We start from the raw sequence: 26,681 nt of genomic DNA, 5'->3' as shown, positions 1-26,681 counted from the left end.
TATATATATGTAAAAATATACACAATATACAGTTATTTATATATATACACATTTATATGGAGGGGTGCTACACTCTTGCTAGCCAGTAGTTCTGAGTAATGGAGATAAGTTTTTTCTGTTTCTTATTTTTATTATCACTAAACATCTCACATGTTATATCATTTAGAAATGCACTCAGCTGCAAGGAACTTAATGCCCAACTAAGTATAAAGGGCTTAAATATATTGGTGTTTGTTTTCCTCACATGACAGAAGTCTAGAGTCAGGCACACTGCTCAAAAGTGCATCAAGGACTTAAGACTCCTCCCATTTTTCTCACCATGTTGGTTTCTCATCCTCAGGTTTGTTGCCTCACTGTCCCAAGATAGCTGCTGTGGCTCCAGGCATTGTATTTGTGTTAAAATAGGAAAAAGGGGAATAAGCAGTGCCTTGTAAAAGAAAATCATAAACTTTCCTAGAATTGCTCCTTAGTATTCCCACTTGGGTCTAATTAGCCAGAATGTTTTCAGCTTCCCACTTCTAACTCTTAGGGAAGCTGCAAAGTGACAGTTGACTTTTCCTGCCTTTGTGACAGAGACAGGAAAGGGAGAAGGGGCTTGGGAATGTCTGCTGGTTAACCACAGAGTTTGTCTCATGAAATCACCATGTTTTATGGTTTACAAAACAGCTACTATTGCCTTCTTAAGGAAACTGCAATAGAGGCCCAGAGAGAGCAACTGGGTTGCCTAAGTTCAGGTGGTGAGAGTGGTGAGATAGCCATGGAGAAAGAACTGGAGCTGAGCCCAGACCCTTTCCAGCACAGCACACTGCCTGTTTCCCCACGTGCTTTCCAGGCTTTGCACTCGCTCTGCCTAAATATTTGTTCTACAACTTTGTCCAAAGTTGCTCCAGGGCAGGCTGGGCTGAGGCTGCTGCTGGCATCTCTGCAGGGAGCACAGCCCAGATGTCGGGCAGCAGGTGTTCAGGAACAGAGCATAGGCCCTCGGGGATGAGGGCAGCTGCTTCCCCATCAGCAGTCCAGCAGGGAAGCCCAGCCCATCCCACAGACCAACAAAGAAGAGGAGATGACAAGGAAGAGTGAGAGAGGAGAGAGGTGATACAGAAGAGGACATGAAGGAAGTGAGAAAGGGGGTGACGGAGGAAAGACGGGGGAGGGAGAATGTGTGGAAGCCATGATGCTGGGCAGCAGGGGATGAGGGGGATACAGCAAACAGGCAAACAGGCCGAGTGGGCTTCCCAGCCCCTGCGTGGGCAGTGGGTCAGGCCTGACGCCTGACCCCCCCACCTGCACCAACGCAACCACCAGGCACAGGAGGATGACCACTGTCTCATCAGAGAGAAGAACAGGGGCTGAGGAAACACGGAGGGAAAGCTCCCTGCCTTGGGGTAAGAAGTGGCTTCTCAGAACCAGACTGGGACCTGAAACTCCTTAGCCAGCTTTCAGGCTCTTCCACCTGGCTCCTGCCTCCTTCCCTGCCAGGCCCACCCCAGCCCAGACCCTGGCACAACTCAGGCTCAGTACATGTTTGTTGAATGAATAATGGAAAAACTATAGAGCAACAAGGATACAAAAGCAGGATAACATTGCCCAGTTCTACAAACCCTTGAAAAAGGTTATCAGGAGCACAACGTGGGCTTTTTCTCCCTAAAGTGAAATAAGAAAAGAAATGAAATCTCATGTGTTGGGGGGAGAAAGCTCAGGCTGTTCTGTGGAGAGAGGTCTCCTTCAGCTGGAAGCTACCAGGGGACAAAAAGCATCCAAGACATCTGTCCCAGGAGTGAGAGAGGCTTCCCGGGCCCCTGCCCCACTCCGGGCCCCCACCCCTCTGCGCTGGGCCCTGGTACCTCCCACTGCTGCATCCTCCATTTCATCCAGGAGAATCTTTCCAAAATAACCACCCGACCATGTCACTGCCCTGCTCTAAACCCTCCAGGACCACCCCACGATCGCCCCACGCCTTCACTACCTCTCCCCTACCCAAAAACCCTCCATGGCTCCCCTCTACCCTGAGGAAATACCTGGTTTCCTCACCATGGCCCTCAAGGGCCTGTGTGACTCAGGCCCAGCCCATCTCTCCAAAGCTCACACCACCTCCTGGCCCCTACATGCTCTCTGCACCCCAGCCACCCTACATTTCTCATTGGTCCTCAAACGCCCTGCTCTCCTCCTGCTCACATGCTGCATCCTCTCCTGTTGGGCATGTTCACTCCTCCTGATCTGGAAGCGCTTCCTTGGTGCACCCGTGCTGCCCCCATGACCCTAGACTCCTTAGGAGTGGGCTGCATCCCTGGCCACCGCATCCCAACCCACAACAAACCCCAGTCATGTCAGTATCTATCTGTTATCCCCACAAATGGAAGGGGCAAGTGACCTGAGGATGGATATCACAATGTCAGGACCAGGCTCGGGGGGCCCTGCACATCACTGTGCGTCTTCAGAGATGGGTAGGCTGCTTCCTCTGAGCCTCACAGTGGCCTGGAAGCGGCTGGCATGTTTCCATCTGCTGAATGACGAGCCAGAGCCCAGAGGGGAAGGACTTGCCCAGAGCCCCACAGGAGTCCCATGGCTTTTGCAGTTCAGCAGATCCAAGCCAGCTTGGCCGACACTGGAGCACACGCTCTTCCCCATCGCGCCGTGGGGCCCCTAGCAGGTGCCAACGCCTACAGCGGGAAGAAGTGGAGGATGGTAGCAAGTTCTTCTGGAGGACCCTGGAGGCGGGTCGGCGGGGGCAGGACCTCAGGGTGGGCACTGCTAAGATGGCCCAAAGACCAGCCTCTCAGCCGCCCCACGTGAGCCCCCTCCACCCCAACACTGGCCTCATCACCCCTCATGTGGACACTGCTCTGGGGCCCCCTTTTCTGACCCCCAGGCTCCCTTTTCCCAAAGCCCCTCCTTCCTCTATAGCCCCTGCCCCCAGGCTCTCCATGAGCCAGAGGACAGAGCCAGGGCCCCTCTGTCTGACCTTCGAGGCCCCTCATGGTCTGGCCCTTCAGCCCCCTCTGCCCTGACACTCTGTTCCCAGCCACCACACTGGCCGCAGATGGGATGGGGGCCCACGCCGAAGGGGAGGGGCACACACAAGGGAGACACACGCACTGGCTTCTTTATTGGCCGAGTCTTGGGGACTCAGGAAGGCGCAGAGTCCAGGCAGGGTAGGGGTGTCCTGGGGCGCATGGTCAGGGATACCGGGGCCCCAGTGCTGGGCACCCTCCGCAGCGAGCACTCCCGCTCTCCCAGCGGCTCTCAGTGCTGCTCTCCCTCAGGACCCTCTCCTGGGCATCCTTAAAAAAAGGGGCCGCTTTTCCCAAAAGGGAGAGTGTGGGCCAGTGGGGCCAAGGGGAAGGAGAAGACAGCTCCACTGGGGGGGAGGGGGAGGGGCGGGCAGTGGGAGGGAGGAGCCTGACGCTCCTCCTCCCCAAAGGCACTAAGAACAGAGGGGCCCAGCTCAGGGCACGTCCTGGAGGTGGGGCGGGGAGCCCCGACGCACCAGGTGGGCCAGCTGCGGGGGGCTGCCTCAGCTGAAGTCGCGGTTGGGCAGGAGGAGGGGGGCTACCAGGGTCCACAGGTAGAGGAGCAGCCCCGTCCAGCTGGCACAGATCTTCACCCACACGGCGGTCCACGTGCTGATCATCTTCCGGGTCTCACCGGGTCTAGAACACACCATCGACCCAGTGAGCCTGGCCCCTGATCCTGTGACCTCAACCCTGGTCCCGACCTTAAGATCCAGTTACAACCCCTGACTTCACCTCTGGCTCTCACCCTGTCACTCTAGCCCCATCTCTGACATTTTCGACACTTGGCCTTAAGACCCCACATATATAGCTCTTGACCTTGTACCGTAGACCTGACCCTGACCTCAATTCCAAACTTTGACCCCAGTCCTAGGCATAATACTGTGACCTGACTCTGGTCACTAACCTTGTGATCCTGATTCTGTGACCTCATTCCTGGTCCCTGACTTTGCGACCCTGAAGCTCCTGAATTTAGTCCTAACCTATAACCTGACTCTGACCCTCAATCCCATAGCCCCATGCCTGACCTCATGACCACAGTTCCGATATCTCTGACCTCAGTCCTGACCCTTGGCCCTGTTGCCAGAGTCCTGGGCTCTCCCTTTGTTACTCTGATCTTAGCCCCCTGACCTGATCGCTTCAATCCTGGCTTTCTGGACCCGTAAACCCCGATTTTAACCAAACGACCAAATTTATGACTTTCTGTGGCCTCAGTCCCAAATCTCAACTTCATGACTCCTATTCTTGACCCTGTGACTTTGATTCTGAGCCCACACCCTGCTCCTAACCCTCCACCCGTGAATCCCAAACCTGACTCCATAACCCAAATCACCACCCCTGATCTGCAAACCTGGTCTGCCCTGCACAGGCCCAGCCTCACCTCCCGTGATCCCCACTTCTCGGGCACTTAGCAAAGATACCAGCTCCTGAGAGGACCAGGCACTGGCAGGGAAACTGGGGCACAGATGGGGCAGGCTCCCTGGAGGGTGCTGGAGAGACACCTCCATGCCCACGTCTCAGGCAGCGCAGGACTGGAGGAGAGGGCGCACGCACCTCCGGCACTGCAGCTCCGTCCACGCACCTGTACCAGTTGGTGAGCGTCATCATGACATGCAGAGAGGCGAGCACCAGGCAGAAGTGGAAGAACGAGTAGCTGTAGGCGACGCCGTCCTGCTCGTTGTCAAAGGCCCGGCCCTCAAAGGCCTGCTGCTGCTGCGTGGCGTCCGGCACGGCCAGGGACTCCTCCGTCTGCATCAGGCTGTTCACCTGCCGGTGGTCCGAGGAGCGCAGACTGTGGGAGGCAGGGGGCAGATGTGTGTGTAGCTGTCAGGCCATCACTGCCAAGGTGGGCAGGTGGGCCACGCCGGGGGCCTTACGCACCACTGCACTGGTCATGCTGGCCATGGCCACCAGGGTCCCAGAGCCTTGGGAGCCAGTGGCCTGCTGGTTAGGCCCTGGGCCCTGGAGTTAACAAACTGCCTTGACTCTCAACTCTACCCCTACTCCCTGTGTGACCTTGGGCAAGACATTTAACCTCTCTGAGCCTCTGATTCTTTGTCTGTAAAATCAGAGACCTCCCTTACAGGGTTGCTGGGAGGATTAAATGGAGTAATGGTGTGAACCCCTAACACTGTGCCTGGCACATAATAGAAACTAAATAAACGGCCCCCGTTATTGTGGTTGTTTATCTGCCATTTCCATAAGCACGTGTTGAGAACCTAGTACTGCAAAGGATCATAGCAGGTACTACATTCATTAATAATGTTCATAATAATTCCCATCTGCTGTTACATTTGTTTTCCTTTTATTCATTTTAGGTAAGTAGTGTTACCCATTGCCTCCCCTTCCTCTGTGTTTATAATAAAGACAGAACAGTAGTAATGATTTTTGTCATTGCTTTTCTATAATGAGATCTTGATGTTTTTAACTGTATTTAATAGTTTGAGACACATTTACAATTTTCAAGATCCAACTTGTATCTTGGGAAAAGTGGACAAGGACCTGGATTCCAGCCCATTCCATCAAATTGAGAAATCACCCCTTGCTGAGCTTCAGTTCACCCCAATCACCAAGTATTGTGCTGCTACCTAGTGCACGTGAGCCTAGATCCAGCCCATCTAGTGGGGGGCAAGAGCCATCACCAGTGGCTGCTTGTGCTTCTTTGCTTCCTGGGTTTTAAGAAATGTGCTAAGAACAGAGGGGATCTGTGGGCTCTCAGAGGTGCTGCCCCGTGACCGAAGGCCAGGGAGGTGTGAGCATAAGAAGCACCAGGAAGCACAGCTCTGTGTCCACGCTGGGGATGGGGAGGGATAGAGCTCGGGGGCAGGGAAGTGAGCTCAAGCACCACGGCCACAGTGCACTCATGGCCTCGGACAAGTGGCGGCTCCTCACCAAGTCTCAGATTTCTCATCTGTAACACGGAGGTGACGTGGGCCCTTCCAGGTTGGAAAAGACATCAAAGGAGAGGACAAAGAAGGGAGACATTTGTGAACTGCACTGACTCGGAGAAAATATTTCGAAAAAGGCGAAAACAAAACGAAATGTGAAACGACCTCAAAATGGTCTAGCCCAGGAGCCTGGAAGCAGGTGTGCCGCTCACAGGCAAACAGGCACTGCCCAGTAAGGGTGACTGGGGGAGAAAGGGGGATCAGGGCAGAAGTGCCCTCCAGGGAGTAAACGGCAGACACACAAAGTGGTACCCTGAGAAACGCTGGGTCGCAGGGAGGCACTACATGAGTCTGCCAGTGTCAACAATAATTATACTCGATATCACCATCCAGTGACACAAAACAGCCACTCACAGCCACCCAGCTGTGCAAATGTTCACAGTTCCTTGCAATAACAGCAAACATTTATTTGGCGCCTACTACCTGCCAAGTTCTTTTCTAAGTGCCTTGTGCATATTAACTCATCATAACTCTTCAATAAGCCAGTGAAGTAAGTATTATTTCCATTCCATTTGACAGATAAGGAAACAGGCACAGGACGGTTGAGTGACTTGCCCAAGATCACATGGCTTCTAAGTGGCAGTACCAGGTTCACATGCAGGCAGTCTGGCCCAAGCCCACACTTGTAAGCACTTGCTCAGATGCCCCCTTAAAAAAAAAGTCGTCATGTGGTCTTAAGAATGAGCCGCTCTTTCTCAAGGAAAACGGCGGGGCCACAAGCCACGCCGGGCATTGGAGGTTACCATCCTTTCACTGAAAAGGAAACCAAAGCTCGGAAAGGTGAAGCCATTTACCCCAAGGCCACACACAGGCGTGAGTGACAGAGCCTGTACCCACTGGCCCTAGTCCAGGCTCCTGCCCTGGCCCCACAACTGCCTGCACCTGACCGAGCTGGGCACGCGGCAGCCCGGTGGCAGGAAAGGCCCTGGGCCAGGAGGCAGGGTTCAGCCCTGCCTCCACTGCCCAGTCACGCTGTGCCCTCTGAGGGACTTGGTTTCCCCACCAGCACAGTGCCGGGGCTGGACGTTCTGCCTGCTGAGGGTGCCTTCCAGCTTGGCGTCCCAGCTCCCACATCCTCCTCTCACTTGTGGCTCAGGGCTCCCAATCATGATTCCTTCCCAGAAACCAGCCCTCCCGCCCTACCTGATAAAGAGGGTGCACAGGATGAAGATGATGAGACCCACGATGCTCGGCGCGTCCCACCACTGGGTCTCATAGCCCTCGGGGCCTGCCAGGACCGTCCCGTTGCCAAAGCGGGTCAGCAGGTGGGGGTTGCATTTCTGGTCTGGGGATGGGAGCTTGGTCACTCTTAGCCCACTCAGGCCTGAGTAGCCAGGGAGCCCAGAGGATGGGCTCAGATGGACAGACGATGGACAGACAGACATACAACCAACCATCCAAGTGCTAGTGACAGCACTTAGCAGAAAAACAACAGAGACAGCTCCAGGAACAGATGGGTCCTCCCACCTCCCTGAAGGATGGGTCCTCCCCCTCCCTGGAATGGGCTGGGACTGGGATGTCCCTGCCATCTTTGAGAGTGCCCAGCCTAGGAAGAAGACCAGGCCTCCTGGAAGCCAGGCCTCTACTCACCGGGGACATTGGATAAGGCCAACCAGGTGACAAACATGGTGTAGAGCATGATGACCGAGGCCTGCAGCAGACCTGAGTTGGGCTGGGCATCCTGGCAAGAGCGGTCCATCAGTGTGACTCCTGCCAAACCCCGGCTCACCCCACCCCCACCCAGCCCATGCACACCCAACCAGGGGACCTCAGAAACCCCCACCACCTTAGGGCCTTCCCACCCCATACCCTTTGGGAAAACATACCACACAGGCCACCCACTGCCCACCTCGCCCACCCACAGGTGGAGTCCTTGTTCTCCCACTGAGAATCCTTCAAGGGCAGCACTTCTTCACACTCTGAATTAAAGCCCTCCTTCGTTTACCCCGCCTGCATCTTCACGTGACACCCTTTCACCACCTCCTCCCTGCTGACTACTCTCCAACCACGGTGGCCTCTCTGTCCACGGACTCTGCCAAATCCTCTCCAACCTCAGGGCCTTTGCACTCACCGTGCCCACTCCCTGACATGTTCCTCCTCCAATCTCTGCACCAGCAGTCTCGTTAGTATTCAGGCTTCAGCTCAAACAGGACCCTCCAAAAGGCCCTGAAAACCCTGACTGCAGCAGCCCCGGCCCCATCAGCCCACCTTCCTTTCAGCCCGTACCCCTCTTTTATTATCCACAGAGCACCTGTTCTCCACAATTAGCTCACCTGCCCTCATCTCTTATCAGTTGTTCTTTCCCGCCCCTCACCGCCCCCCACCACACACACTTGAAAATATGAAGCTGAACTCTATGATTAGGAGCCCAGGCTCTGGAGCTCGTCTGCCCAGGGTTCAAATCCCAGCTCCACCCCTTACTAGCCGTGTGACCTTAGGCAAGTCACTGTACTCCTTTAAGCCTCTGTTTCCTCATCTGGAAAAGGGGGATGATGATGGTGCGAGGACTAAATGACATGCCATTAACTGTGCGCTATTATTATTCCTCCTCTTCCTCACAGCTGTATCCCCAACACCTAGAAGAGTGCCCGGTACACTGTGGATGTTCAAGCGGTATTTGCTGAAGGATTACTGATTGCTCTGTGACCTGGAACAGAGGCATCACCCTCTCTGGGCTTCCGTTTTCTCACTGGGAAATGGAAGCTCTGGCCAGAAGGAAGATCCCCAACCTTTCTGCTAAGGACCCTCAAAGACTATCTAAGCTACCTTTGAAACCCCTGGTGGGCTGATATCCCAAACTGTGAAATAGCAACGGATGCAGAAGGCTTCCTTTCTGAAGAACAAATGATTACCTTGGGAGCCCCCACCCCTTATCCCAGAGAGTCTGGGATTAGAAACTGTGAAATCGCACCTCCTAACACCACTTCTTGAGGTGTCTAGGAATCATCACTCAGTGATCCTTCCTAATAGTCTCCTGATTTGCATAAAAACAATGATAACATCAAAATAAAGATAACAATGGCCAATGTCTGATGGATATCTACACACTAGGCACTGTTCTAAGTGTTCACAAACATGGTCTCAATCTTGAGAATACCTCCAAATAGTAAGTGTTATTACCCCCATTTTACATTCGAGACACGAGAGACACAGAGAGGTTAAGGCATTTCCCCAAAGACAGCCAGCATGTAAATGTAAGAGTCAAAACTCTAACCCAGGGACTTCCCTGGTGGTGCAGTGGTTAAGAATCCGCCTGCCAACGCAGGGGACATGGGTTTGAGCTCTGGTCTGGGAAGACCCCACATGCCTCGGAGCAACTAAGCCCGTGCACCACAACTACTGAGCCCTCATGCCACAACTACTGAAGCCCATGTGCCTAGAGCTCATGCTCTGCAACAAAAGAAGCCGCTGCAATGAGAAGTCTGCGCACCAACCAAGAGTAGCCCTGCTCTCGGCAACTAAAGACCGCGTGCAGCAATGAAGACCCACCGTAGCCAATAAAAATAAATAAATAAAATAAATTTATTTAAAAAAAAAAAAAACTCTAACCCAACGAGGCTGACTGGGGAGCCCACACACTTGGCCCAAGCCTCTGACGGACAGCCCTGGCCCCAGGACCCCAAATTTCCTACAAGAAGTCCCACACACCAAGGGGCCTGGTTTCAGGCTGGGCAGAGACAGGCAGGCTCACCTGGACCTTGGGCAGGATGGCGACTATGGAGATGCAGACACAGAGAATGAGGTTGAGGCTGATGAAGGCCTTGCCCTCGTGGCAGGTGCCCGGCTGGGTGTAGTAGATGAACAGCAGCGCCACGGCCGCGATCGACAGCGCGTAGAAGAGGAAGGTGAAGAAGAAGAGGCCTGGGTGGGAAAGGCAGCGGCAGGTGGGTCAGGAGGTGCAGTGACCCCCATCCCTTGTCGGACAGCCCTCCGGGTCTCGGGCCCCAGCTTCCTCCCCCGAGGAGTGTCTGCTAAACTTCCGTCCTCACCCAGCCTTTGTGAGCTCCCACCCCACCCTGAACTAAAATGATTCACTTGCCACAAATCAGGTCTTTCTAAGAGTGAACTAGATGCGTGGTGATCAGGCAGGTGTGACAACCAAACCACCCCGAAGTGAAACTTTCTTCTTGATCGATTCAGAAGAACTGAAAAGGGACCCGTTCTACCACTGGGGTCTCAACGACCAGGTGCCATTTGTGGCTCATTCTGCAGGGACCGCTCAACCAGACCCGGCTGAGGCTCTCCGGTGCCACTCTCGTCTGACCCCCCTCAGCCGCCCTGGATCAGCTGCCCCTGCCCACACACACCCTCCCCTCCATCGGCCACGGACGGCCCAGTTCCTGCCCTAAGGCAGGAGGCCGCTCAAGATGCCCTCCAGGTCATCGTCCAGCTTTAGGGACCCCCACTCCTCAGGTAGCCCAGCCCCCGCGTGAGGCCGCCGGGCGGCACTGACCTGCGTACCAGGCGCGGGAGTCGTTCTCCTCGGCCTTGGCCAGCCACCGCTGGTTCCAGGAGTGTGCGAAGTCGATGAGCAGCAACAGCTGGATGAGAAGGAAGACGAAAGAGCCCACGACGCCAAAGTAGAACCAGACTAGGTGGGGGGAGGGGAGGGAGGCAAGGGGGTCCAGCCGTGGGGCAGCAGCCTGGGGCAGGCACCCTCCCCGCTCTCTTCTCACACTCACTTTTAGACATTCAAGTCATTTGTGCCACACCCTGCACTGGAGACACTGAGAAGCAGCAAAATCTCCGCCCTCAGGGAGCCCCTGGCCATGCACAGAGACGCCTTGTGACAGGGTACAGGTCCGGGTCAAGGCAGGTTCCCCTCATGCCCCCGAGCTGCCCAAAGGCCATGTGGCCAGAGTCCTGTCTCCTGGGTGGAGGGCAAGGCCCCAGCCAGCAGCCGGGGATTTGGATGCAAAACAGCCCCTACCACGCTCATCCCTTTCGGTAGCCCCCACCCTTCCCCACCAAGGCCACCTACTGTCGGAGAAGGAGCCGTCAGGGATGTAGAAGGCACCCACAGTGATGCCCACGAAAATCAGGAATTTAAAGAACCAAAACCTATGGTGGGGAAAGGGGTAGGACAGACAAGAGAGCTGAGTAGGGGGAAAGGAAAAGGCTGGACCCCCAGAACCCCACCCCCAGAGAGCAGATACTGGAAGGGGTGAGAGGAATTTTCTGATAGTCTGACGGGCACAGAAAGACTGTCCTGGCCCTAGAAAAAAGCCCCGAGGGGCAGCGGGAAGGACCAATGATGGGTGAGGATGGCCACCCTGGTTCTAACCCCACTGTGTCACTAAATTGGTGTGTGGCCTTAGGCATGCTGTTGCCTTTTCTGAGCTTTATTTCCTCATCTGAGAAACGGGTACCACTAAAAGAGCTGACCTCTGTGCTGTGGCCTCCTGGCTTCAGCGGCTCCTAAGTCTGAGGGTCGGGTCTGGAAGTCGCTGGAGACAGGCAGAGGATGGGGAAAACCACTGCGGGAAGGCCCCGGGGCGCAGGCAGGGCCCCTCCTCACCCGTTCTGGATGGCGGCCCTGGGATCCCGGCTGCTGCGCACGCAGGTCATGAGGAGGGTGAAGAGGAAGAAGAAGGCCGCCGTAGCGAAGCACATTCGGTAGACGGCGCGGTAGCCGAGCAGCGAGCCACAGTCGATGTGGCCCTGCAGGATGACGGAGGACCCGGCCCCATCCTCACACACCCAGGGCAGCTGTGGAGACAGACAGAGCAGCTGGAAGGCCCTGCCCCACCCAGAACCCGGGCTGACTCCACCCAGGCCGCCAGGCAGGAGAATCTCCCAGGAGGGCCCCCTGAGCCCCCGACCTCCATCCACCGCCCACCTCCATTGCCACCCACCTCTGCGGCTGAAGCCCTATGAGTGAGCCCCCCAGGGACACGTGGAACGCATGGCATTGTCCAGGGCAGGATTTCCCAAAGTGCTCTCTACCCACCAGCTACATCAGAATCTCCTGAGGTTCCCCTCTCCTACAGAACGACAGTCTCCAAGGTGGGGTCTGAGATTCTGCATTTGCAGCACATTCCCCAGGAGAGTCATACCTCTGCACACAGTAGTATGTCAGAGCCTCTGGCCTAACTGTCCCACTAGCTATGAAACACTGAGATGAAGGGAAGAAAGGACCCTCAACTGAGCTTATGCATTAAAGTGGGGAGAGCTTACCCTGGGCCAGTGTCTAGCTGGGGCAATAATGATTCATGAGACTTCCCAAGGGCACCAAGGCTTACGAGAAACAAGGAGGCTCGAACCCTCCTCCCAACGTGAAGAAATGCCCCTCCATCGTCAAGCTTGGATCATCGGTGCACTGGACAGTCCTGCCCACCTCTTGATCAGCTGGGCCCCCGGCAGCTGAGCCTTTGCCAGAGGCCAGGTCCCACAGATGGCTCACCTTGTAGAGCTGGCTCTCCACGCCAGGACTCAGCATGATGACGGACACCAGCACCCCCAGGAAGAGGAAGATGGTGAAGATGAGGCGGCTCAGCGTGGAGTTGTGGCTGCAGGGGCAGCAGCTGCACAGGAGGCAGGGAGCAGAGCCGCAGAGGCAGGACGCCTGTGGGGCGGGTGGGGACGGCGCCTTACTCTCCATCTCCTCTCCCCTTCCCCGCCCAAGCACGCAGCAACCACCCCGTCTCTTCCCCAGATGTCACCCCATTTAACTTTCAAGCCCAAGGCAGAGGCCAAGGAAACCAAGGCTGGAAGAGGCTGGGTCCCACAAGGACACACAGCCAGGAAGCAACAGAACCCAGATTCAAACCTGGATCTATCTCAGGTGTTACTGCGGCTTCGGAGAGAGAGTTGGGGTCACACTGCTTCCCATTTAGGAAGAGGCAGAGTGGGAAAAAAAAATCCAGAAGGCCAGCTCTGTCATTGATTAGCTATGTGACCTTATTCAGCTCACTCAAGCTCTCTGAACCTCAGTTTCCTCTTCCATAAAATGGGAATCATAACAGGACCTGCTTCACACACGGCAGTTCTAAGAATGAAATACTGTAGGGATTTCATTTCATTTCATTTCATTTCATTTTTTTGCCGCGCCGCACAGCATGCCAGATCTTAGTTCCCCAAGCAGGAATCGAACCTGCACCCCCTGCAGTGGAAGCACAGAGTCCTAACCACTGGACTGCCAGGGAAGTCCTGTAGGGGTTTTAAATCAGAACTCCCTGGGAATTCCCTGGCAGTCTAGTGGTTAGGACTCGGCGATTTCACTGCGGTGGCCTGGGTTCAATCCCTGGTGGGGGAACTAAGATCCCGCAAGCCTCGCGGCATGGCCAAAAAACAATGTGTAACTCACTCGGGCCCCCTTTCCCCCTTCCCGGCTTTATTTTTCTCTGTAGGTCTCACCACCACCTGACCGGCTTCATAGTTTACTTCTGTTGCCTGCCTCTCATTGCTAGCATGCAGACTCCACTGGGGTAGGGGGTTTTGTCTGATTTGTTCACCGTGGCATCCCCAGAAATGGGAACCGTGCCTGGCACGTCATCGGGAGCTCAGTGACTATCTGTTGAACAAATGTAAAGTGTCTGGCATTGTACCAGACATATGTTTAGACCTCGAGAAACAGCAAGCGCTGATAAATCAACATCTGCTGAATGAAGAATGTGAGTAGCTGTGATTTCCTGGTCTGGGGCTACAACAGTTTGGGACAGCAGTGGCATCCAACCCTTTCCGTCTCCGGCTCCTCAGCCCTCTGTCAGGCCCTCCCTCCCTGGGGCCTGGCTGAAATCACTTAGGGGCTGGTGATGCCGCACCTTTCGTAGCTGTAGACTCACCCCTCAGGAGCCAGTTCTACTGCCCAGCCTTGGAGCAAATGGGCCCACATCCAGATATGTCTGGTTCACTGTTTCTCTTCCCCCAAACAGCCCTGACTCCTCATTCAAGTACTTACGAGTTTGGAGGGCAAGAAAAACACAGGCTCCACCCTCCTGGAGCTTCCAAGGACAGGAAAGATACTCATCAAATATTACACCCATCATGGTAAGTGCAAAGAAGAAAACATATGTGCTGCCATGAGGGTGACCGGCAGGGGCCTAGTTTAGGTTGGGGGTGGCAGGTCACTTCATTGAAGAAGTGACATTTAAGCTGAGAGCTAAACACTGAGGATTCAGTATCCTGACCGAGGGGAAGAAAGAGTGTTCCAGACAGAGGGAACAGAGCCTGTGGCGGCTCTGGGGCAAGCGAGAGCTGAGTGTTGGAGGAATGGAAAGAAGGCCCTGTGGCCAAAGCTTCATGAGCAAGTGAATGGTGAGGTCGGCCAGGCTGGCAGGGACTGGCAGCCGCATGCAGGACCCAAGTGTTCGTCCCACGAGCAACGGCATCCATTACCCCGGGCATCACCTCCCACAGCTGAGAGAGACAGGAACAGCCTTATACGGAGAGGAGAACAGGCTGAAAAGGGCCCCTTGCCCCTCTGAGACCCCACCCACTGCTTTTTGGACTGGTCACAAGGGGTACAGCACACTCTGCTTGAGGTACAATTGCCTTCCTGTCCTTCCCTCACCTCTCCCCCAGACTGGAAATGCCCCTGGGAATGCTCCTTCTTACTCATCTCTCTCACCCACAAAGCCAAGTACAGCACAGATGCTAAATGAACACCAAATGAAATTCTCCCTCATGGTCCAAATCATCCAGCAATTTCTGGTTGTATCTTGCAAACTGCTGACTTCTATTCATGACTACCTTTGGAGGCAGGGAGCAGTGAGGAGATAAGCAAATGCCAGAAGTATTTTGTAAACCATAGAGAGCATTCTGAGATCAGAGAGGTTAAGAAACTTGCAGAAGTCACACAGCAAGTGAAGAACAGTGCAGAGATTCAAGTAATAATAGTGATAGTTTCCCTTTACGACAAGTTACTCTGTCCCAGACACTATGGTAAGCAGTTTGTCTAGATTAAGCTTCACTGACACTGTGAAGTATGTTGTAACCTCTCATTTACAAGTGGGGAAACTGAGACTCAGAGAGGTGATGTGACCAAGGTCACACAGCAAGTGAGCTGAGGAGCTAGGACTCGAGGTCAAGTTTGTCTGCGCCAGGGTCTGCTAAGTCATTGATGGAAGGCTCATTAAATCTCAAAACATCCCAGCGATGAAAACAATCCCTCCAGTGCCCAAGAAAACCAAGGGAGGCCAAGAGGCACTGATCTCAGGAACCAAGCGCCCAAGCACCCAGGTCAGGGCCTGGCTCTGTCTCGTTACCATTTCAATTTGAGACATTTGAGACACAAGAAAAGCTGCCACACGGCAGTCAGGGAGCCTGGCCTTTCAATCCACTCTGGTTTTTGGAGATCAAAATCCAGGTTTTCTTGATACCAGAAACCTCAGGCTTTCCAAGGGCCTGGCTGGTAGCCAGAGCCACCAAGTCAGGGAGAGAAAAATACGCAGTCTCCCTGCTGCTCCTGGAGCATCCTTGGAGATGTTCATACGTTCCGACCCCAAATCTACCTCTGGAGATCACTCCTATCACAACCTCTTCCTACAGAAATACCAGCCTGCGGGAGAAAAGGCAGACACGTGCGCACACACATACACACAGAAGTCCACCACGACACTGTTCACACGAGGCAAATAATGGGGGAAAGCTGAATATAACAAAACGCTCATCATTACATCGTGCTACTCCATCTGCTGAATGGAGAGATGCTTTGAGAACACTTTAAATGGATATATGTAGCTAAATATAGTTAAATATAAATCATACCCCAATAAAGTTGATTTTTTTATCTAAAAATAAAAAGTTTAAATTAAGAAAAAAACTAAAATAGGCACGAAGCTTTAGGTTGTATAAGCTTATTAGAATATCAAGAAACTGCAAATGACCTCAATGCCCAACGCCAGGGGACAGAGATGGCCCACTGAACTCCACAGAATGTTACAGAGGCAGGAAAGATGAAAGCCACTAGACTGACAGCAACATGGGCTACGCTTGCGATGCAATGTGAAAGGCCAAGGCAGACTATAAAACCCTCCCTGCACTTAGATTACAACACCCCCCCACCCCAAATGGACTCAGGGGAAAGGCAGCAATGGAAAAGCACCAGAAATAAGAGTGGTAGAATCTCAGCACCAGCCAGGTTCTCAGAATGAAGAACTCAGAACTCAGGAGCCCTGAGTTCTGAGAGTCTGGGCCTCAGAGTCTTTAAGCTGCAAGGTTCCCTGACGCCCCATAACTGGCTGAGCCACCCTAGCACTAGACCAAACACAGCAGATAAGAGTTCAGCCCAAGACTACTCAAAGCACATTTCCTTCCCCCAAGCAGTGCGAAGAGGAGAGGGCCCTGTCTTGACTCTGCCACCAGCAGGCAGTATGACCTTAAACAAGTGGGACTCAGTTTCCTCAGCCATAAAATGGGCTTCCGGGCAGGGCAGTGAAGTGGCTTGGAGCCCATCAGACAGCCCTGGGTTTCACCGGCTTCCCCACTTCCTCGAATGTGGTCTCCAGGGTTTTACCACTGGCGGGAGCTTACAGAGCAGCCGCGGCACGCCAGCTTCATGCGAAATCCCACCGAACCCTCCCGAGGCACTAAGAAGCAGATGCCATTGCTCTCTCCACTTTACAGACAAGGAGAGAGGTCCTCAGTCACGCAGCCGGGAACAGGCCAAGCCAGGACCAAGACCAATCGGTCTGACCCAAAGGCCTTTCACACTCCCTCGCCTGGAGAAGGCCCTCCTTATATATTTGCTGACCGTCCAACTCACCACGGGCTGGCCTGGCTGGTGACCCCCACCCCTAGTGGGCCCATCTTATCTCCTCCCGGCCAGGACTCACTTTTAGCCCAGTCCAAACGCTGACCAAGAGAGCCACTTTTGTCCCCTTCCTGCCATGACACATTTGCATCTGACCAAGAGGCAGATGCAAATGGGTCACAGCAAGCAGACAAAACTCTTCCTCACCGACCCATGTATGCCAGAATGTTCCCCCTAAAGATGCCTGACAACCCCCCACTAGAACTTCACTCCTGTGGGGCAAATGTCCATTGAAACAGCGTGTTATTGGTATCCAGTAGCACCCAACTGCGCCACCTAATACTGTGTGGCTGTGGGGAAATCATTTTCCCTCGCTGATCCAGCTTCCTCAGCTGTGAAATGGGGGTAACATTAACTGCTTCATTGGGGTCGTTGTGAGGACTACATGAAAGGATGTATACAAAGTGCTGCCCACACTGCTGGGCCTGGGCTACCACTGGACAGCTCTGGGCTCTGAGTTCTGGGCCTACAGTAAGGATGCAATAAATGGCGGCTATTGTCAGTATCGTGATCTGTAAAATAGGATAATTATGTCATGGGCTTGGGGGGTGGGGTGGGTAATGAGATGGCAGGGGTGACAGGCTCCGCACAGCACCTGGCAGGCAGTAAGTACTCAGTAAATGTCAGAGGTTAGAACGCCAAGGGGAGGCACTGACGGGGGGGCAGGTCCCTTGCAGATATTAGATACTCACTAAGGGAACCTCCCGATTCCACTCTGGGCCAACCCTGTCCCTCAGCATCCAGGATGTGAAGCGAGGGAGGGTGTGGGCAGAAGCCTAGACCAGGAATCAGAGTTTAATCCTGACTGTGCAGTTCCTTCTCCTTTCACCGTGCAACCTTAGGCAAATCAGCTAACCTCTCTGGGCTGCAGCTTCCTCATCTGTAAACTGGGAGTTGGAGCAGGCCTGTCAGGTGCCTTCTGATTCAGCATTGTAGGAGTCTGACTCAGAGACCAGCAATTAGCTCCAGAGGGAACTCTCCACCCACCTTTTTAAGATGATAATAACAAGAGCTCCTATTTGGAGACTTACTATTTGCCAAGAACAGGGCGGGGCACTTTTTACATCTTCCCAACAGCATTATGAGGGAGGCCCACGGGGAAACAGAGGCACAGGGAAACAGCAGGTCTCCCTTCAACACTCCTCCACCCCCTGGCTAGCCCAGCCTCACTGAATTCTGGTCAACGCCAAGAAACTCTCCCTCCCCCATCAGGAAGTAAACCCTTTCTGGCCAGAGCCCCAGCCCAAACCTTGGTTTCATTGGGCAGGGTGGGATCTCAGGGACCAGCTCTTGATTCCTCCTCCTGTAGGTGTGCACACACACACACACACACACCCTTCACAGATGGGAAAATGGAGGTCCAGAGAGGACAAGAGTCCAGGGACCCACTCTGTAGCCTCTCTGTGCAGATATCATTCTCCGAGAATGGCTGCAAAGTAAATCTGTAGATCCCCCGGCTGTCCGCCCCCATCCTAACACACTCACACAAATCAGGGACAAAGGAAAGTAAGTCTGGGATTCAGCAGCCACCAGACATCCCCCCCCCTTTCCTCTCAGCTCCTCTTTGTGTGGGGCAGGGGGGAGGGGGCTGCATGAATGAACCTCAGATTAATGAAGGGAAGAGGGAAGGGAGAGGGGGCTGGGAAAGGAGAAAGGAGAAGGGGCCTCCGAGCCGGGGTCTGGCCGACGCTCCTCCCCTCTGCTGGCTGCAGCCCCAAGACAGGGGCGGGCTGCTCCCCAGGTCCCGGAGCAGAGGACCAGGTACCCCCTCCCCCTACACACCCCAACCTCCCTCAGTTCCTAGGTTTTCCCACCCAGAGTTGGGCGGGTGGCGGTGGTAACCCTCACCCCTCACTCAAGACCCGTTTAGAAAGGCAGAGGTGGGGCCTCCTCCCCACCCCCCACTTCGGCTCTGGGGCGCAGAGGGAAAGGGCCTGGGGTTCATTGGAGAAGTGCCCAGGAGTTAGCCTGAGACAGACGGAACCAAGCAGAGACAAGACCCAGAGACACTGATGGCCTGGGTGGGCTGACAGACCCCGGCCGACAGACACGGAACCGTAGAGACAGACAATGAGAGATGGAGAGGCTTCGGACGGACAAAGACAGTCGAACAAACGAACGGACAGATATCAGACACATACAAGTGGACAAACTGAGGCAGATGGGCAGGGACAGACAGACTGACTGACAGATTGCCAGAGAAACAGGACACACGGGAGAGAGGGCCCGGGACCGGCAGGCCACACAAAGAGTCGGAGCGTCCGGGAGGGAGAGGAGAGGCGCCCCGCCAGGACGACTCCGAGCCGGGCCAGCTGGGGCCGCAACGCCCACACCCACCCCGGGCACTGGACCTCAGTGTCCCCGGTCGCCCGGAGGGGAGCCCGCCCAGGACACTCCCCTCCCCCGCCCGGGCGCGCCCCACCCCCTCCCCCGCGGTAACCGGATCCCGGGACACCAGCTGTCGCCGGCGCCCGCGGGCCCGGGATCCGGGTGGAGGCAACTCGGCGAGCGGAGGGCCCCGAGGGGCGAGGAGGTGGGGTGCGGGCCCAGAGAGACAAGTTTGGAGGAAGGAAAAAGAAGAAACTATTTGAAGGAAGAAGACGGGACCAAAGTGCGAGGCCGAGGAAAGGAGCGGGCGGCGCGGGAGGGCGCCGGGGTCCGGACTCACGCAGCTGAGCAGGGAGCAGGCGCCCAGGCAGGCCCCCATGTCGGCGGAGCAGGGCGCGGGATCAGGTCCAGCTCCAGGCGCCCAGGGCTGGCCCCGCCCTCGGCCCCGCCCCGGCCCGGCCCCGCCCCACCTGTCGAAACCGCTCGCCTCTTTCCGGCGGCGCTCGGGGCCTCCCGGGACTCACCTGGGGCAGGTGCGCCGGGTGGGACCCTAGGGAAAGTGGAGGTACCGCGCGCGCGAGCCGCGCAACTGGGCTCGTGTCCGGACCCAAAGTGATGATTTGGCAATCGTGAGATCTGGGTTCGAGGCCGCAACGCCACCTCACAACGCTTTCCCCCCACCCCCACCGCAGGGGACAGAAGCCAAGAGATGCTCACCCCTGGCTCCTCCCAATACATGAGTGTTGAATGATGAATGACTGGACAAAGAAATGGGCAAGTCACTTCGCCTCTCTGCGCCTCAGTTTCCCCATCTATAAAGTGAGGATACCTACCTCAAAGGGCTGTTACCACACATAGTAGATGCTTGCCAAGAGGGATCTCCCTGTCCCTGTTACTCCTAAGACCCGGCCTCGCACTCCTTCATCCGTCCTCCACTCCATCCACATGTTCTTCAAGTTCTACTGACTTGGGCCACGTGCTCCCCCGAGCCACCAGTGTTTGGTGGCTCATCACTCCCCAGGGATGCCCAAACATGGCCCTCAGCCAAGGAGCTCAGAAGGGGTGGGTGGGTCACATTCCTGCCAGACTCTCCCACAGAGGTAGGTGGGAGACACCCAGAAGCAGGGCTCTGTAATTACTCTCAGTTCACTCTCCAGCCCTCCCCTCACTCAACCGTAGATGGGATAATGTAAGGGAAGGAAACTGGCATGCCTCAAAGCTGGCCCCGGGGCCAAAGATCCTGCCTGACTGCATCCTGCCTGACTGCCTGACTGCATCCTTGGTGATTCATGGGGTGCCAGGCTTAGCCATTCATTGTGCCAGGACTGTTCCGCAAACCTACCCTACACTTTCCCTCCTCCACACTTTTGCCTGCAGGATACCCTCCCCCTGGAAAATCCTTCTTGTTTTTAATCCCCCTCTCTACACTTCAAAGCCTTGCTCCCATCCCATATCTTCTCAGTGAAGAGAACCACCACCACCCCCAAACCACTACCTGGCCCCATTAGGAATAAATATCCTTCCGCTGCCCTGTGTTTCTACAACACGGGACTCCTTTACGGCCTCACAGATAACTAAAGTTACCACACAGCTCAAGCTCATACCAAACTCTTTCACCTACATGGTCCCATTCAAGCCCTACAGTAACCCTGAGAAGTAGAGTAACTCCCACTCCATCCCATTTTACAGATGAGGAAACAGGTTCAAAGAAGTACAGTGACGTGCTAGATGTAAACCGAGCACTGAATAAACATCAGCTATGACTATTGTGGTTGGTATTACTGCTGCTCAAAACCACATAGCTCAGAAGGGCAGAGCTAGAAGACCACCCACTCTGGCCCTGGTCTTAGAACCCAAGGTCTGTCCCTGACGTCCCACTGCCTCTTTTTGAAAGCAGAGGTGACAATACCTAGTCTACCTCTTTTTCTGTCCAATGTCTTCAGTCCTAGTCTGAGACCATCAGGAGACTTTGAGCCACCCGAGGACTGTCTGATTGCCCTCTGGCCAGCCCCTCCCCCGCCCTGGGCACAGCACAGGGCCTCGCACACGAAGGCAGTGAATGCTTCCTGAATGAATGAATGCCTGAACATTTACCACAAGCCCAGTGTCCTCATTCTGCCACCGAGCAGTCTGAAGTGAGCCCTTCTCACGGCTGCCACCCCAGGGTCAGCTCCCTTTGACATTTCTGCCCCAAGAGCCAAAATTTCCATCTCTTAACCCCTGACTTTCCAACACCTGGTTTAGTAGAAAATGCCCAAGACCTTGACGAGCAACTCCTAAGACTCCTGTTCTGTCACCGCCTCTCACGCCCTCTGCTGACCTGGGGGTCACTTCTCCCCTCTTACCTCCACCCTAACCCTGAAATGGGGGTGGTTATCCTACTTCACCTCACAGAGCAGTTGTGGGCATCCAGAAAGCATTCTAAGAAACAGGCAGTTATCTGAAAGAAGGGAGAGATTAATATGCCTACAAGTGTAGAGAGACAGCCCCCTCTGGTTTTTTAGATTGAAATTTTCCAGAACGTGGAGATGTGCTGACTCGTTCTGGCCTCACCCTGCCCAAGATGGAGGCGAGCTGGGCTTTCACATCCCCACATCGCCCTGCAGACAACTCACTGTGTGGCCTTGTCCCGGTGTTTTCTCCTCTTTCAGCCTCATGCTTCTCATCTGTAAAATGGAGATAATGGTTTTTGCTCCAGCTATCTCAGGGGACTAGTGAGGAGATGAAATGAGAAGGTGGATAAAGAATCTTCATTCCTTGGTATCCTGACCAGCCCACCCACCTTTCTCCCAGTCTTGAATCTCTTGCAAGGGACCAGAATCACTCTGTCTCCCACACCTCCAATGGCAAATCTCAGTCAGCAGCTGTGTGATCCTGGCAAGTCACCCATCCTCTTGGAGCCTCACTGGAGATTTGGGATTCAGGATCACCAGAGCTCTTCCAACTATGTAATGCCGTATAAACTATGTCCATTGAGAGAAACCTGCAATGGTCAGTTGGTCCATCCCCCTGTGCCCATCATCCAGCCCAGACAGGTGCTCAACTCTCCAGACCCCAAAGGAAGCAGGCTCTGGTTTCTTGGGCTACTCACCCCTAAGGTTCTCTAATCTGATCTCATTGGACCTCAGGTTTCAAATCTGCAATATGGGAACAATCCCCTGCTCAAGCCCCCACTCCGTTCCCCCCAATATCCCCCAAACATCCTTGCCCATCCCTCTCACCATCCTCCCATCCATGAGGACTCGGATACACTCTGGCTTTGAGCCTCTTGTCCCCTGGGCCTCGCTCTTTGCACTGGCTTCCACTTCCTGCTTCTGACCCATTTACAGATCAGGGCTGAAGCTATCTCTTATGAATATTCATGTGGGATAATGAGGGTTTGGGACTGAGGGAGCATCTGGGGAGAGGCATTCACGAGATACCATCCACCCTCCCAAAGGGTGTATGGAAGTTTGAGGCAAAGGCCTGAAGTAACAACAATAATATTATCCACAGTAACCATTTTTAAGTGCTTACAACATGGCAGGCACCCTGTTGAGAGCATTTCCTGTAAGATGCTTTTAAGATGGGAACTATTTTTCCATTTAACAGATAAAGAAATCAATGCTCCAATAAGTAACACTCACGTAAGTCATATGTGAAACCTGCACAGTGATTATGTGCAGAGCAAAGATGGAACCCAACTTTTATCAGACTCCAGAGCTGGTACTCTTTTTTATTCTTTTTTTTTTTTTTTTTTGCCGTGCCATGTGGCTTGAGGGATCTTAATTTCCTGACCAGGGATCAAACCAGGGCCCCTGGCAGTGGAAGCACAGAGTCCTAACCACTGGACCACCAGGGTATTCCCAGAGCTGGTACTCTTAACCTCTGCCACGCAGATACACAGGGCCTAGCTCAGGAGCACCTGGTCATGGGGCCACATCTGGACGTCACACTCCAGCAGATGTGCTCACAGTGGTCTTAGGCAACCAAGGCTTTAGGAAAGGACTCAGGTCTTGGAATTGACTCCATCTGGAGAATATGGAGACAGGCAGATAGATGTGTGCATGGGTGCAGACACACACATGATGCACATGTGAGCATGGCTGCACGCAGAGTGTGTTGTATGTGCATGACGGTGAGCACGCGTGACGAGGATGCCCCAGAAGCTGCCTGGGGGATGCACTGCTCTGCGGCTTTTGTTCCTTTTTCAACCGACCACAGGGCCTGCTGGGTGCCATGTGCTAGGGATGTGGTGTGAACAGGCCCACACAGTCCCTGCCTCCTGGAGTGACAGGATGGTGGGCTTAGTAGCCAGATGTGGTAACCCTCCAGGAGGAGCCTTTGTGGGAGGTTTTCTCTGTGGGATATGGCTGGGAGGTCAGCGAGAAGACTGTGGAAAAGTGGAAAAGGCGGGACATGCAGGGTGGGGAGCGGCAGAGGAGCCCCCAACACTGGCCAGAAGCGAGCGCTGGGGGACTAAGCCAGGGCCTGGCGGGGACTCCCTGACGGTCACAGGTCTGAGGATTCTAGAAGGGTTCTGGATGCTTCCTTCACAGATACCAAAGGTCTGCCGCAAATGCACATGTGGACACTGTGTGTGCGTGAGTGTGTGTGTGTATAGCTCTATATGTGTGTGTGCACGAGTGATTATGTGTGATGTTTGCATATGTGGATTCATGTCTGTATGTGTAAGGAGAGGACGTGCATGAATTGGAGAACATGGGTGAATCATATGTAGTGTGTGCATATGAGGGTTTTTTACATGTAGGGTGTGTGTGTGTGTGACAAAGAGAGAGAGAGAGGGAGTGTGTGTGCAGCAAGGCCTGTTACTATCAGGGAGAAGGAGGAGGGAAAAGAGTGTCATTTGACCCAGGCCTCACATTCATGATCCTCAAAAATGCATGAAAAAACAGATGGACAGGTGGAGGGATAGAGAGATGAATGGATGGATGGATGGATTTGGATGGATGAACAGAAAAGGGATGGATATGTGATGAAGCAAATATTGCAAGATGTTCATTGTAGATTCCAGATGGTGAGGATATGGGAGTTCACTGTACAATTGTTTCAACCTTTCTGGATGCTTGCAATTTTTCATAATAAAGTGTTAGAAAAAAAAGTGTTAGAAAACAATGTACACCCAAAGGGGGCTGGATGTGTAGTCCCGGGGAGTCGCATACAAGATGGAAAGAACAGAATGCTCATCATATAATTTTTTTAATAAATTTATTTATTTATTTATTTGTTTATCTATTTATTGGTTGTGTTGAATCTTCATTGCTGTGCACGGGCTTTCTCTAGTTGCGGAGAACAGGGGCTACTCTTCGTTGCAGTGCGTGGGCTTCTCATTGCGGTGGCTTCTCTTGTTGCAGAGCACCGGCTCTAGGCTCACGGGCTTCAGTAGTTGTGGCACGTGGGCTCCATAGTTGTGGCTCACAGGCTCTAGAGCACAGGCTCAGTAGTTGTGGCGCATGGGCTTAGTTGCTCTGCAGCATGTGGGATCTTTCTGAACCAGGGCTCAAACCCATGTCCCCTGCTTTGACAGGCGGATTCTTAAACACTGCACCACCAGGGAAGCCCCTCAGTATATAACTTTAAACTGTATCCCATCACCAGACCACACAGCACTGTGAACTCATATCTTTTATAATGGAGCAATCTCTCAATTTCTCTGGGTTTGTGAGTGTGTGTGTGTGTGTGTGCGTTGCATGTGTGCACGCATGCGTGTATTAAAGAGGTTAATTTGTTAAATAAAAACATGTGAAACACCAGAATTATGGCTAGCCTGTTTTGGCATGTCTTCATTTTTAATTTATTGGGAGCCTCAAGAGTCCCTGCTGTGCGAGGTGTGCTTGTGGGTTTGCACTTATATGCACATATAGGGATGCAAGCACACATGGCTGGGTGAGGCTGACGCCCGTGGGAGTGCCCACCCAGGAGCTCAGCCTCCTTTAAGCCCCCATGAGGCCAGCACTGTTCTCAGGGCCAGGAGATATCTTGGGGCCGAGGAAGGGAAGCCTCCAGCCCCAGGGCAGCCTTGAGGACCAAGAACTCTCTCATCTAAGGCTTGGACACGCTCAAGCCAAGCGGCGTCCCCTGGCCAGCAGTGGGAGTGTGGGTGGCGGAAGCTGGGGTGTTTCCCCAGGACAGTGGGGCAAGGCTGGGTGTCCTGAGGCCCCGTGGCTCCTCCCTTCCTCTCCTGTCTAACCACTCCTCCTTCCCTGCCCAGTGCCTGCTGGCCCAAACTGCCAGCAACCCCCCGTTACACAGAAGGGGAAACTGAGGCCTGGAGAGAGCAGAGCTGCCCAGGCCACACAGCAAGGTAGCAGCAGAGTCAGAACTGAGCTCCAGCCTGCATTCTATTCTCTGCACGACTGCTGGCCACCTCTGCATCTCCCTCCTTCTGTAGGAGGGGGGTCACTGTAGGTGGGAGTCCAGGCCCAGCACACCCAACAGGTGAGGCCCCAGAGTGCCCTCTGCCTGTATGGGTCACACACAAGATCCGGGAGGCCACGTGGGCACCAGAAACAGAGCACGGCTGAGAGGCTGGACTCGGGTTCTAATCCCAACTCTGCCATATACCCTGTCGGAGTGACCCTGGACAGCTCCCTGCCCCTCCCAGGGCCTCAGTTTCTCCATCTGTAAAATAAACGAGGTGAACTACAGCAGTGGCTTTCACATGTTTGCAAGCAGAACCCTGAGCAGCTACAAGAGTTGCTGCCCTGGTCAGTGCAGCAGTCAGCCCCCTCATCTGCCCTCCATCAAGGAGCTCGCCAAAGAAAGTCCCACCCAATGGCAGAACCAGAAGATAAGAGATCAGGCTTCAGCAAAGAACAAGGCTGGGCCACTTACCCGCTGTGTAAGGATCTCCAAGCCTCAGTTTGCTCCTCTGTAAAATGGGGTTAACAATACCAACTTCCTAGGGCTGTGTGAGATTAAATGAAAAAATTCAGTCCAGTGCTTGGTACATGATGAACATATTAAAACTTCAGGCAGGGACTTCCCTGGTGGTGCAGTGGTTGAGAGTCTGCCTGCCAATGCAGGGGACCTGGGTTCGTTCCCTGTTCCAGGAGGATCCCACATGCCATGAAGCAACTAAGCCCGTGCGTCAAAACTACTAAGCTTGTACTCTAGAGCCTGCAAGCCACAACTACTGAGCCCATGTGCTGCAACTACTGAAGGCTGTGTGCTCCAGGGTCCATGCTCCGCAACAAGAGAAGCCACAGCAATGAGAAGCCTGCGCACTGCAACTAAGCGTAGCCCCCACTCACCACAACTAAAGAAAGCCCACACGCGGCAACGAAGACCCAACGTAGCCAAAAATCAAAACAAAACAAAACAAAAAACTTTAGGCAACAGTGACTGTTATTACTAGTCACCCCCAGATGAGAACCACACATAAGCCTGCTGGCTTCTCTGTGAGTTGTATCTGTTGTTCTGGCCCCAAAGCCAATGCATTTTTCATTCCTCAGCTTGCCTCTCTCTGCAGCTGCTCTGGAACAGCTGGGCATGTAGAGGCTGCTTCCAGGCCAGGCCTGGCCCCAGGGAGGGGAAGCGTAGGACTCCCTGTAATCAGGCCAGGCCTTGGAGCGGGGTCCGTTTCATCTGGACAACCGAGCCTCCAGCAGGCCATCATTAGCTCCCCTCCCCTGCACTGCC

The 26,681-nt window shown here is 54.1% G+C and overlaps 1 protein-coding gene across 3 annotated transcripts; it reads right to left on the bottom strand.

The window, feature by feature from the left end:
• Positions 1 to 3,081: 3,081 nt before the first annotated feature.
• Positions 3,082 to 22,330, bottom strand: SERINC2 (serine incorporator 2). Of its 3 annotated transcripts, XM_057703377.1 has the most exons (11): positions 22,262 to 22,330; positions 21,656 to 21,706; positions 12,363 to 12,524; positions 11,478 to 11,668; positions 10,941 to 11,020; positions 10,413 to 10,550; positions 9,651 to 9,820; positions 7,550 to 7,640; positions 7,103 to 7,244; positions 4,594 to 4,803; positions 3,082 to 3,650 (listed from the first exon to the last, which is right to left on the bottom strand). In XM_057703377.1, the coding sequence occupies exons 1-11, from the start codon at positions 22,274 to 22,276 to the stop codon at positions 3,515 to 3,517; spliced, it is 1,386 nt and encodes a 461-aa protein (XP_057559360.1). In that variant the 5' UTR covers positions 22,277 to 22,330; the 3' UTR covers positions 3,082 to 3,514. The 3 variants fall into 3 exon arrangements, with proteins under 3 accessions (XP_057559360.1, XP_057559368.1, XP_057559375.1); XM_057703385.1 differs by lacking the exons at positions 21,656 to 21,706; positions 22,262 to 22,330 and adding an exon at positions 19,381 to 19,472; XM_057703392.1 differs by lacking the exons at positions 21,656 to 21,706; positions 22,262 to 22,330 and adding an exon at positions 19,381 to 19,439 and having other exon boundaries at positions 12,363 to 12,483.
• Between the last annotated feature and the right edge of the window lie 4,351 nt (positions 22,331 to 26,681).

The sequence above is a fragment of the Hippopotamus amphibius genome, chromosome 1, assembly GCF_030028045.1.
Source record: "Hippopotamus amphibius kiboko isolate mHipAmp2 chromosome 1, mHipAmp2.hap2, whole genome shotgun sequence".
Taxonomy (NCBI): Eukaryota; Metazoa; Chordata; class Mammalia; order Artiodactyla; family Hippopotamidae; genus Hippopotamus; species Hippopotamus amphibius.
This window is presented reverse-complemented; position numbering and strand designations above follow the sequence as displayed.

Coding starts and splice junctions, on each gene's coding strand:
- SERINC2 (XM_057703377.1), bottom strand. Junction 9,821..10,412: donor CTCCCGCGCCTGGTACGCAG/GTCAGTGCCGCC, acceptor TTTCCCACCCAG/GCCTCTTCTTCTTCACCTTC. Junction 7,641..9,650: donor CCATCCTGCCCAAGGTCCAG/GTGAGCCTGCCT, acceptor CGCTCTTGCCAG/GATGCCCAGCCCAACTCAGG.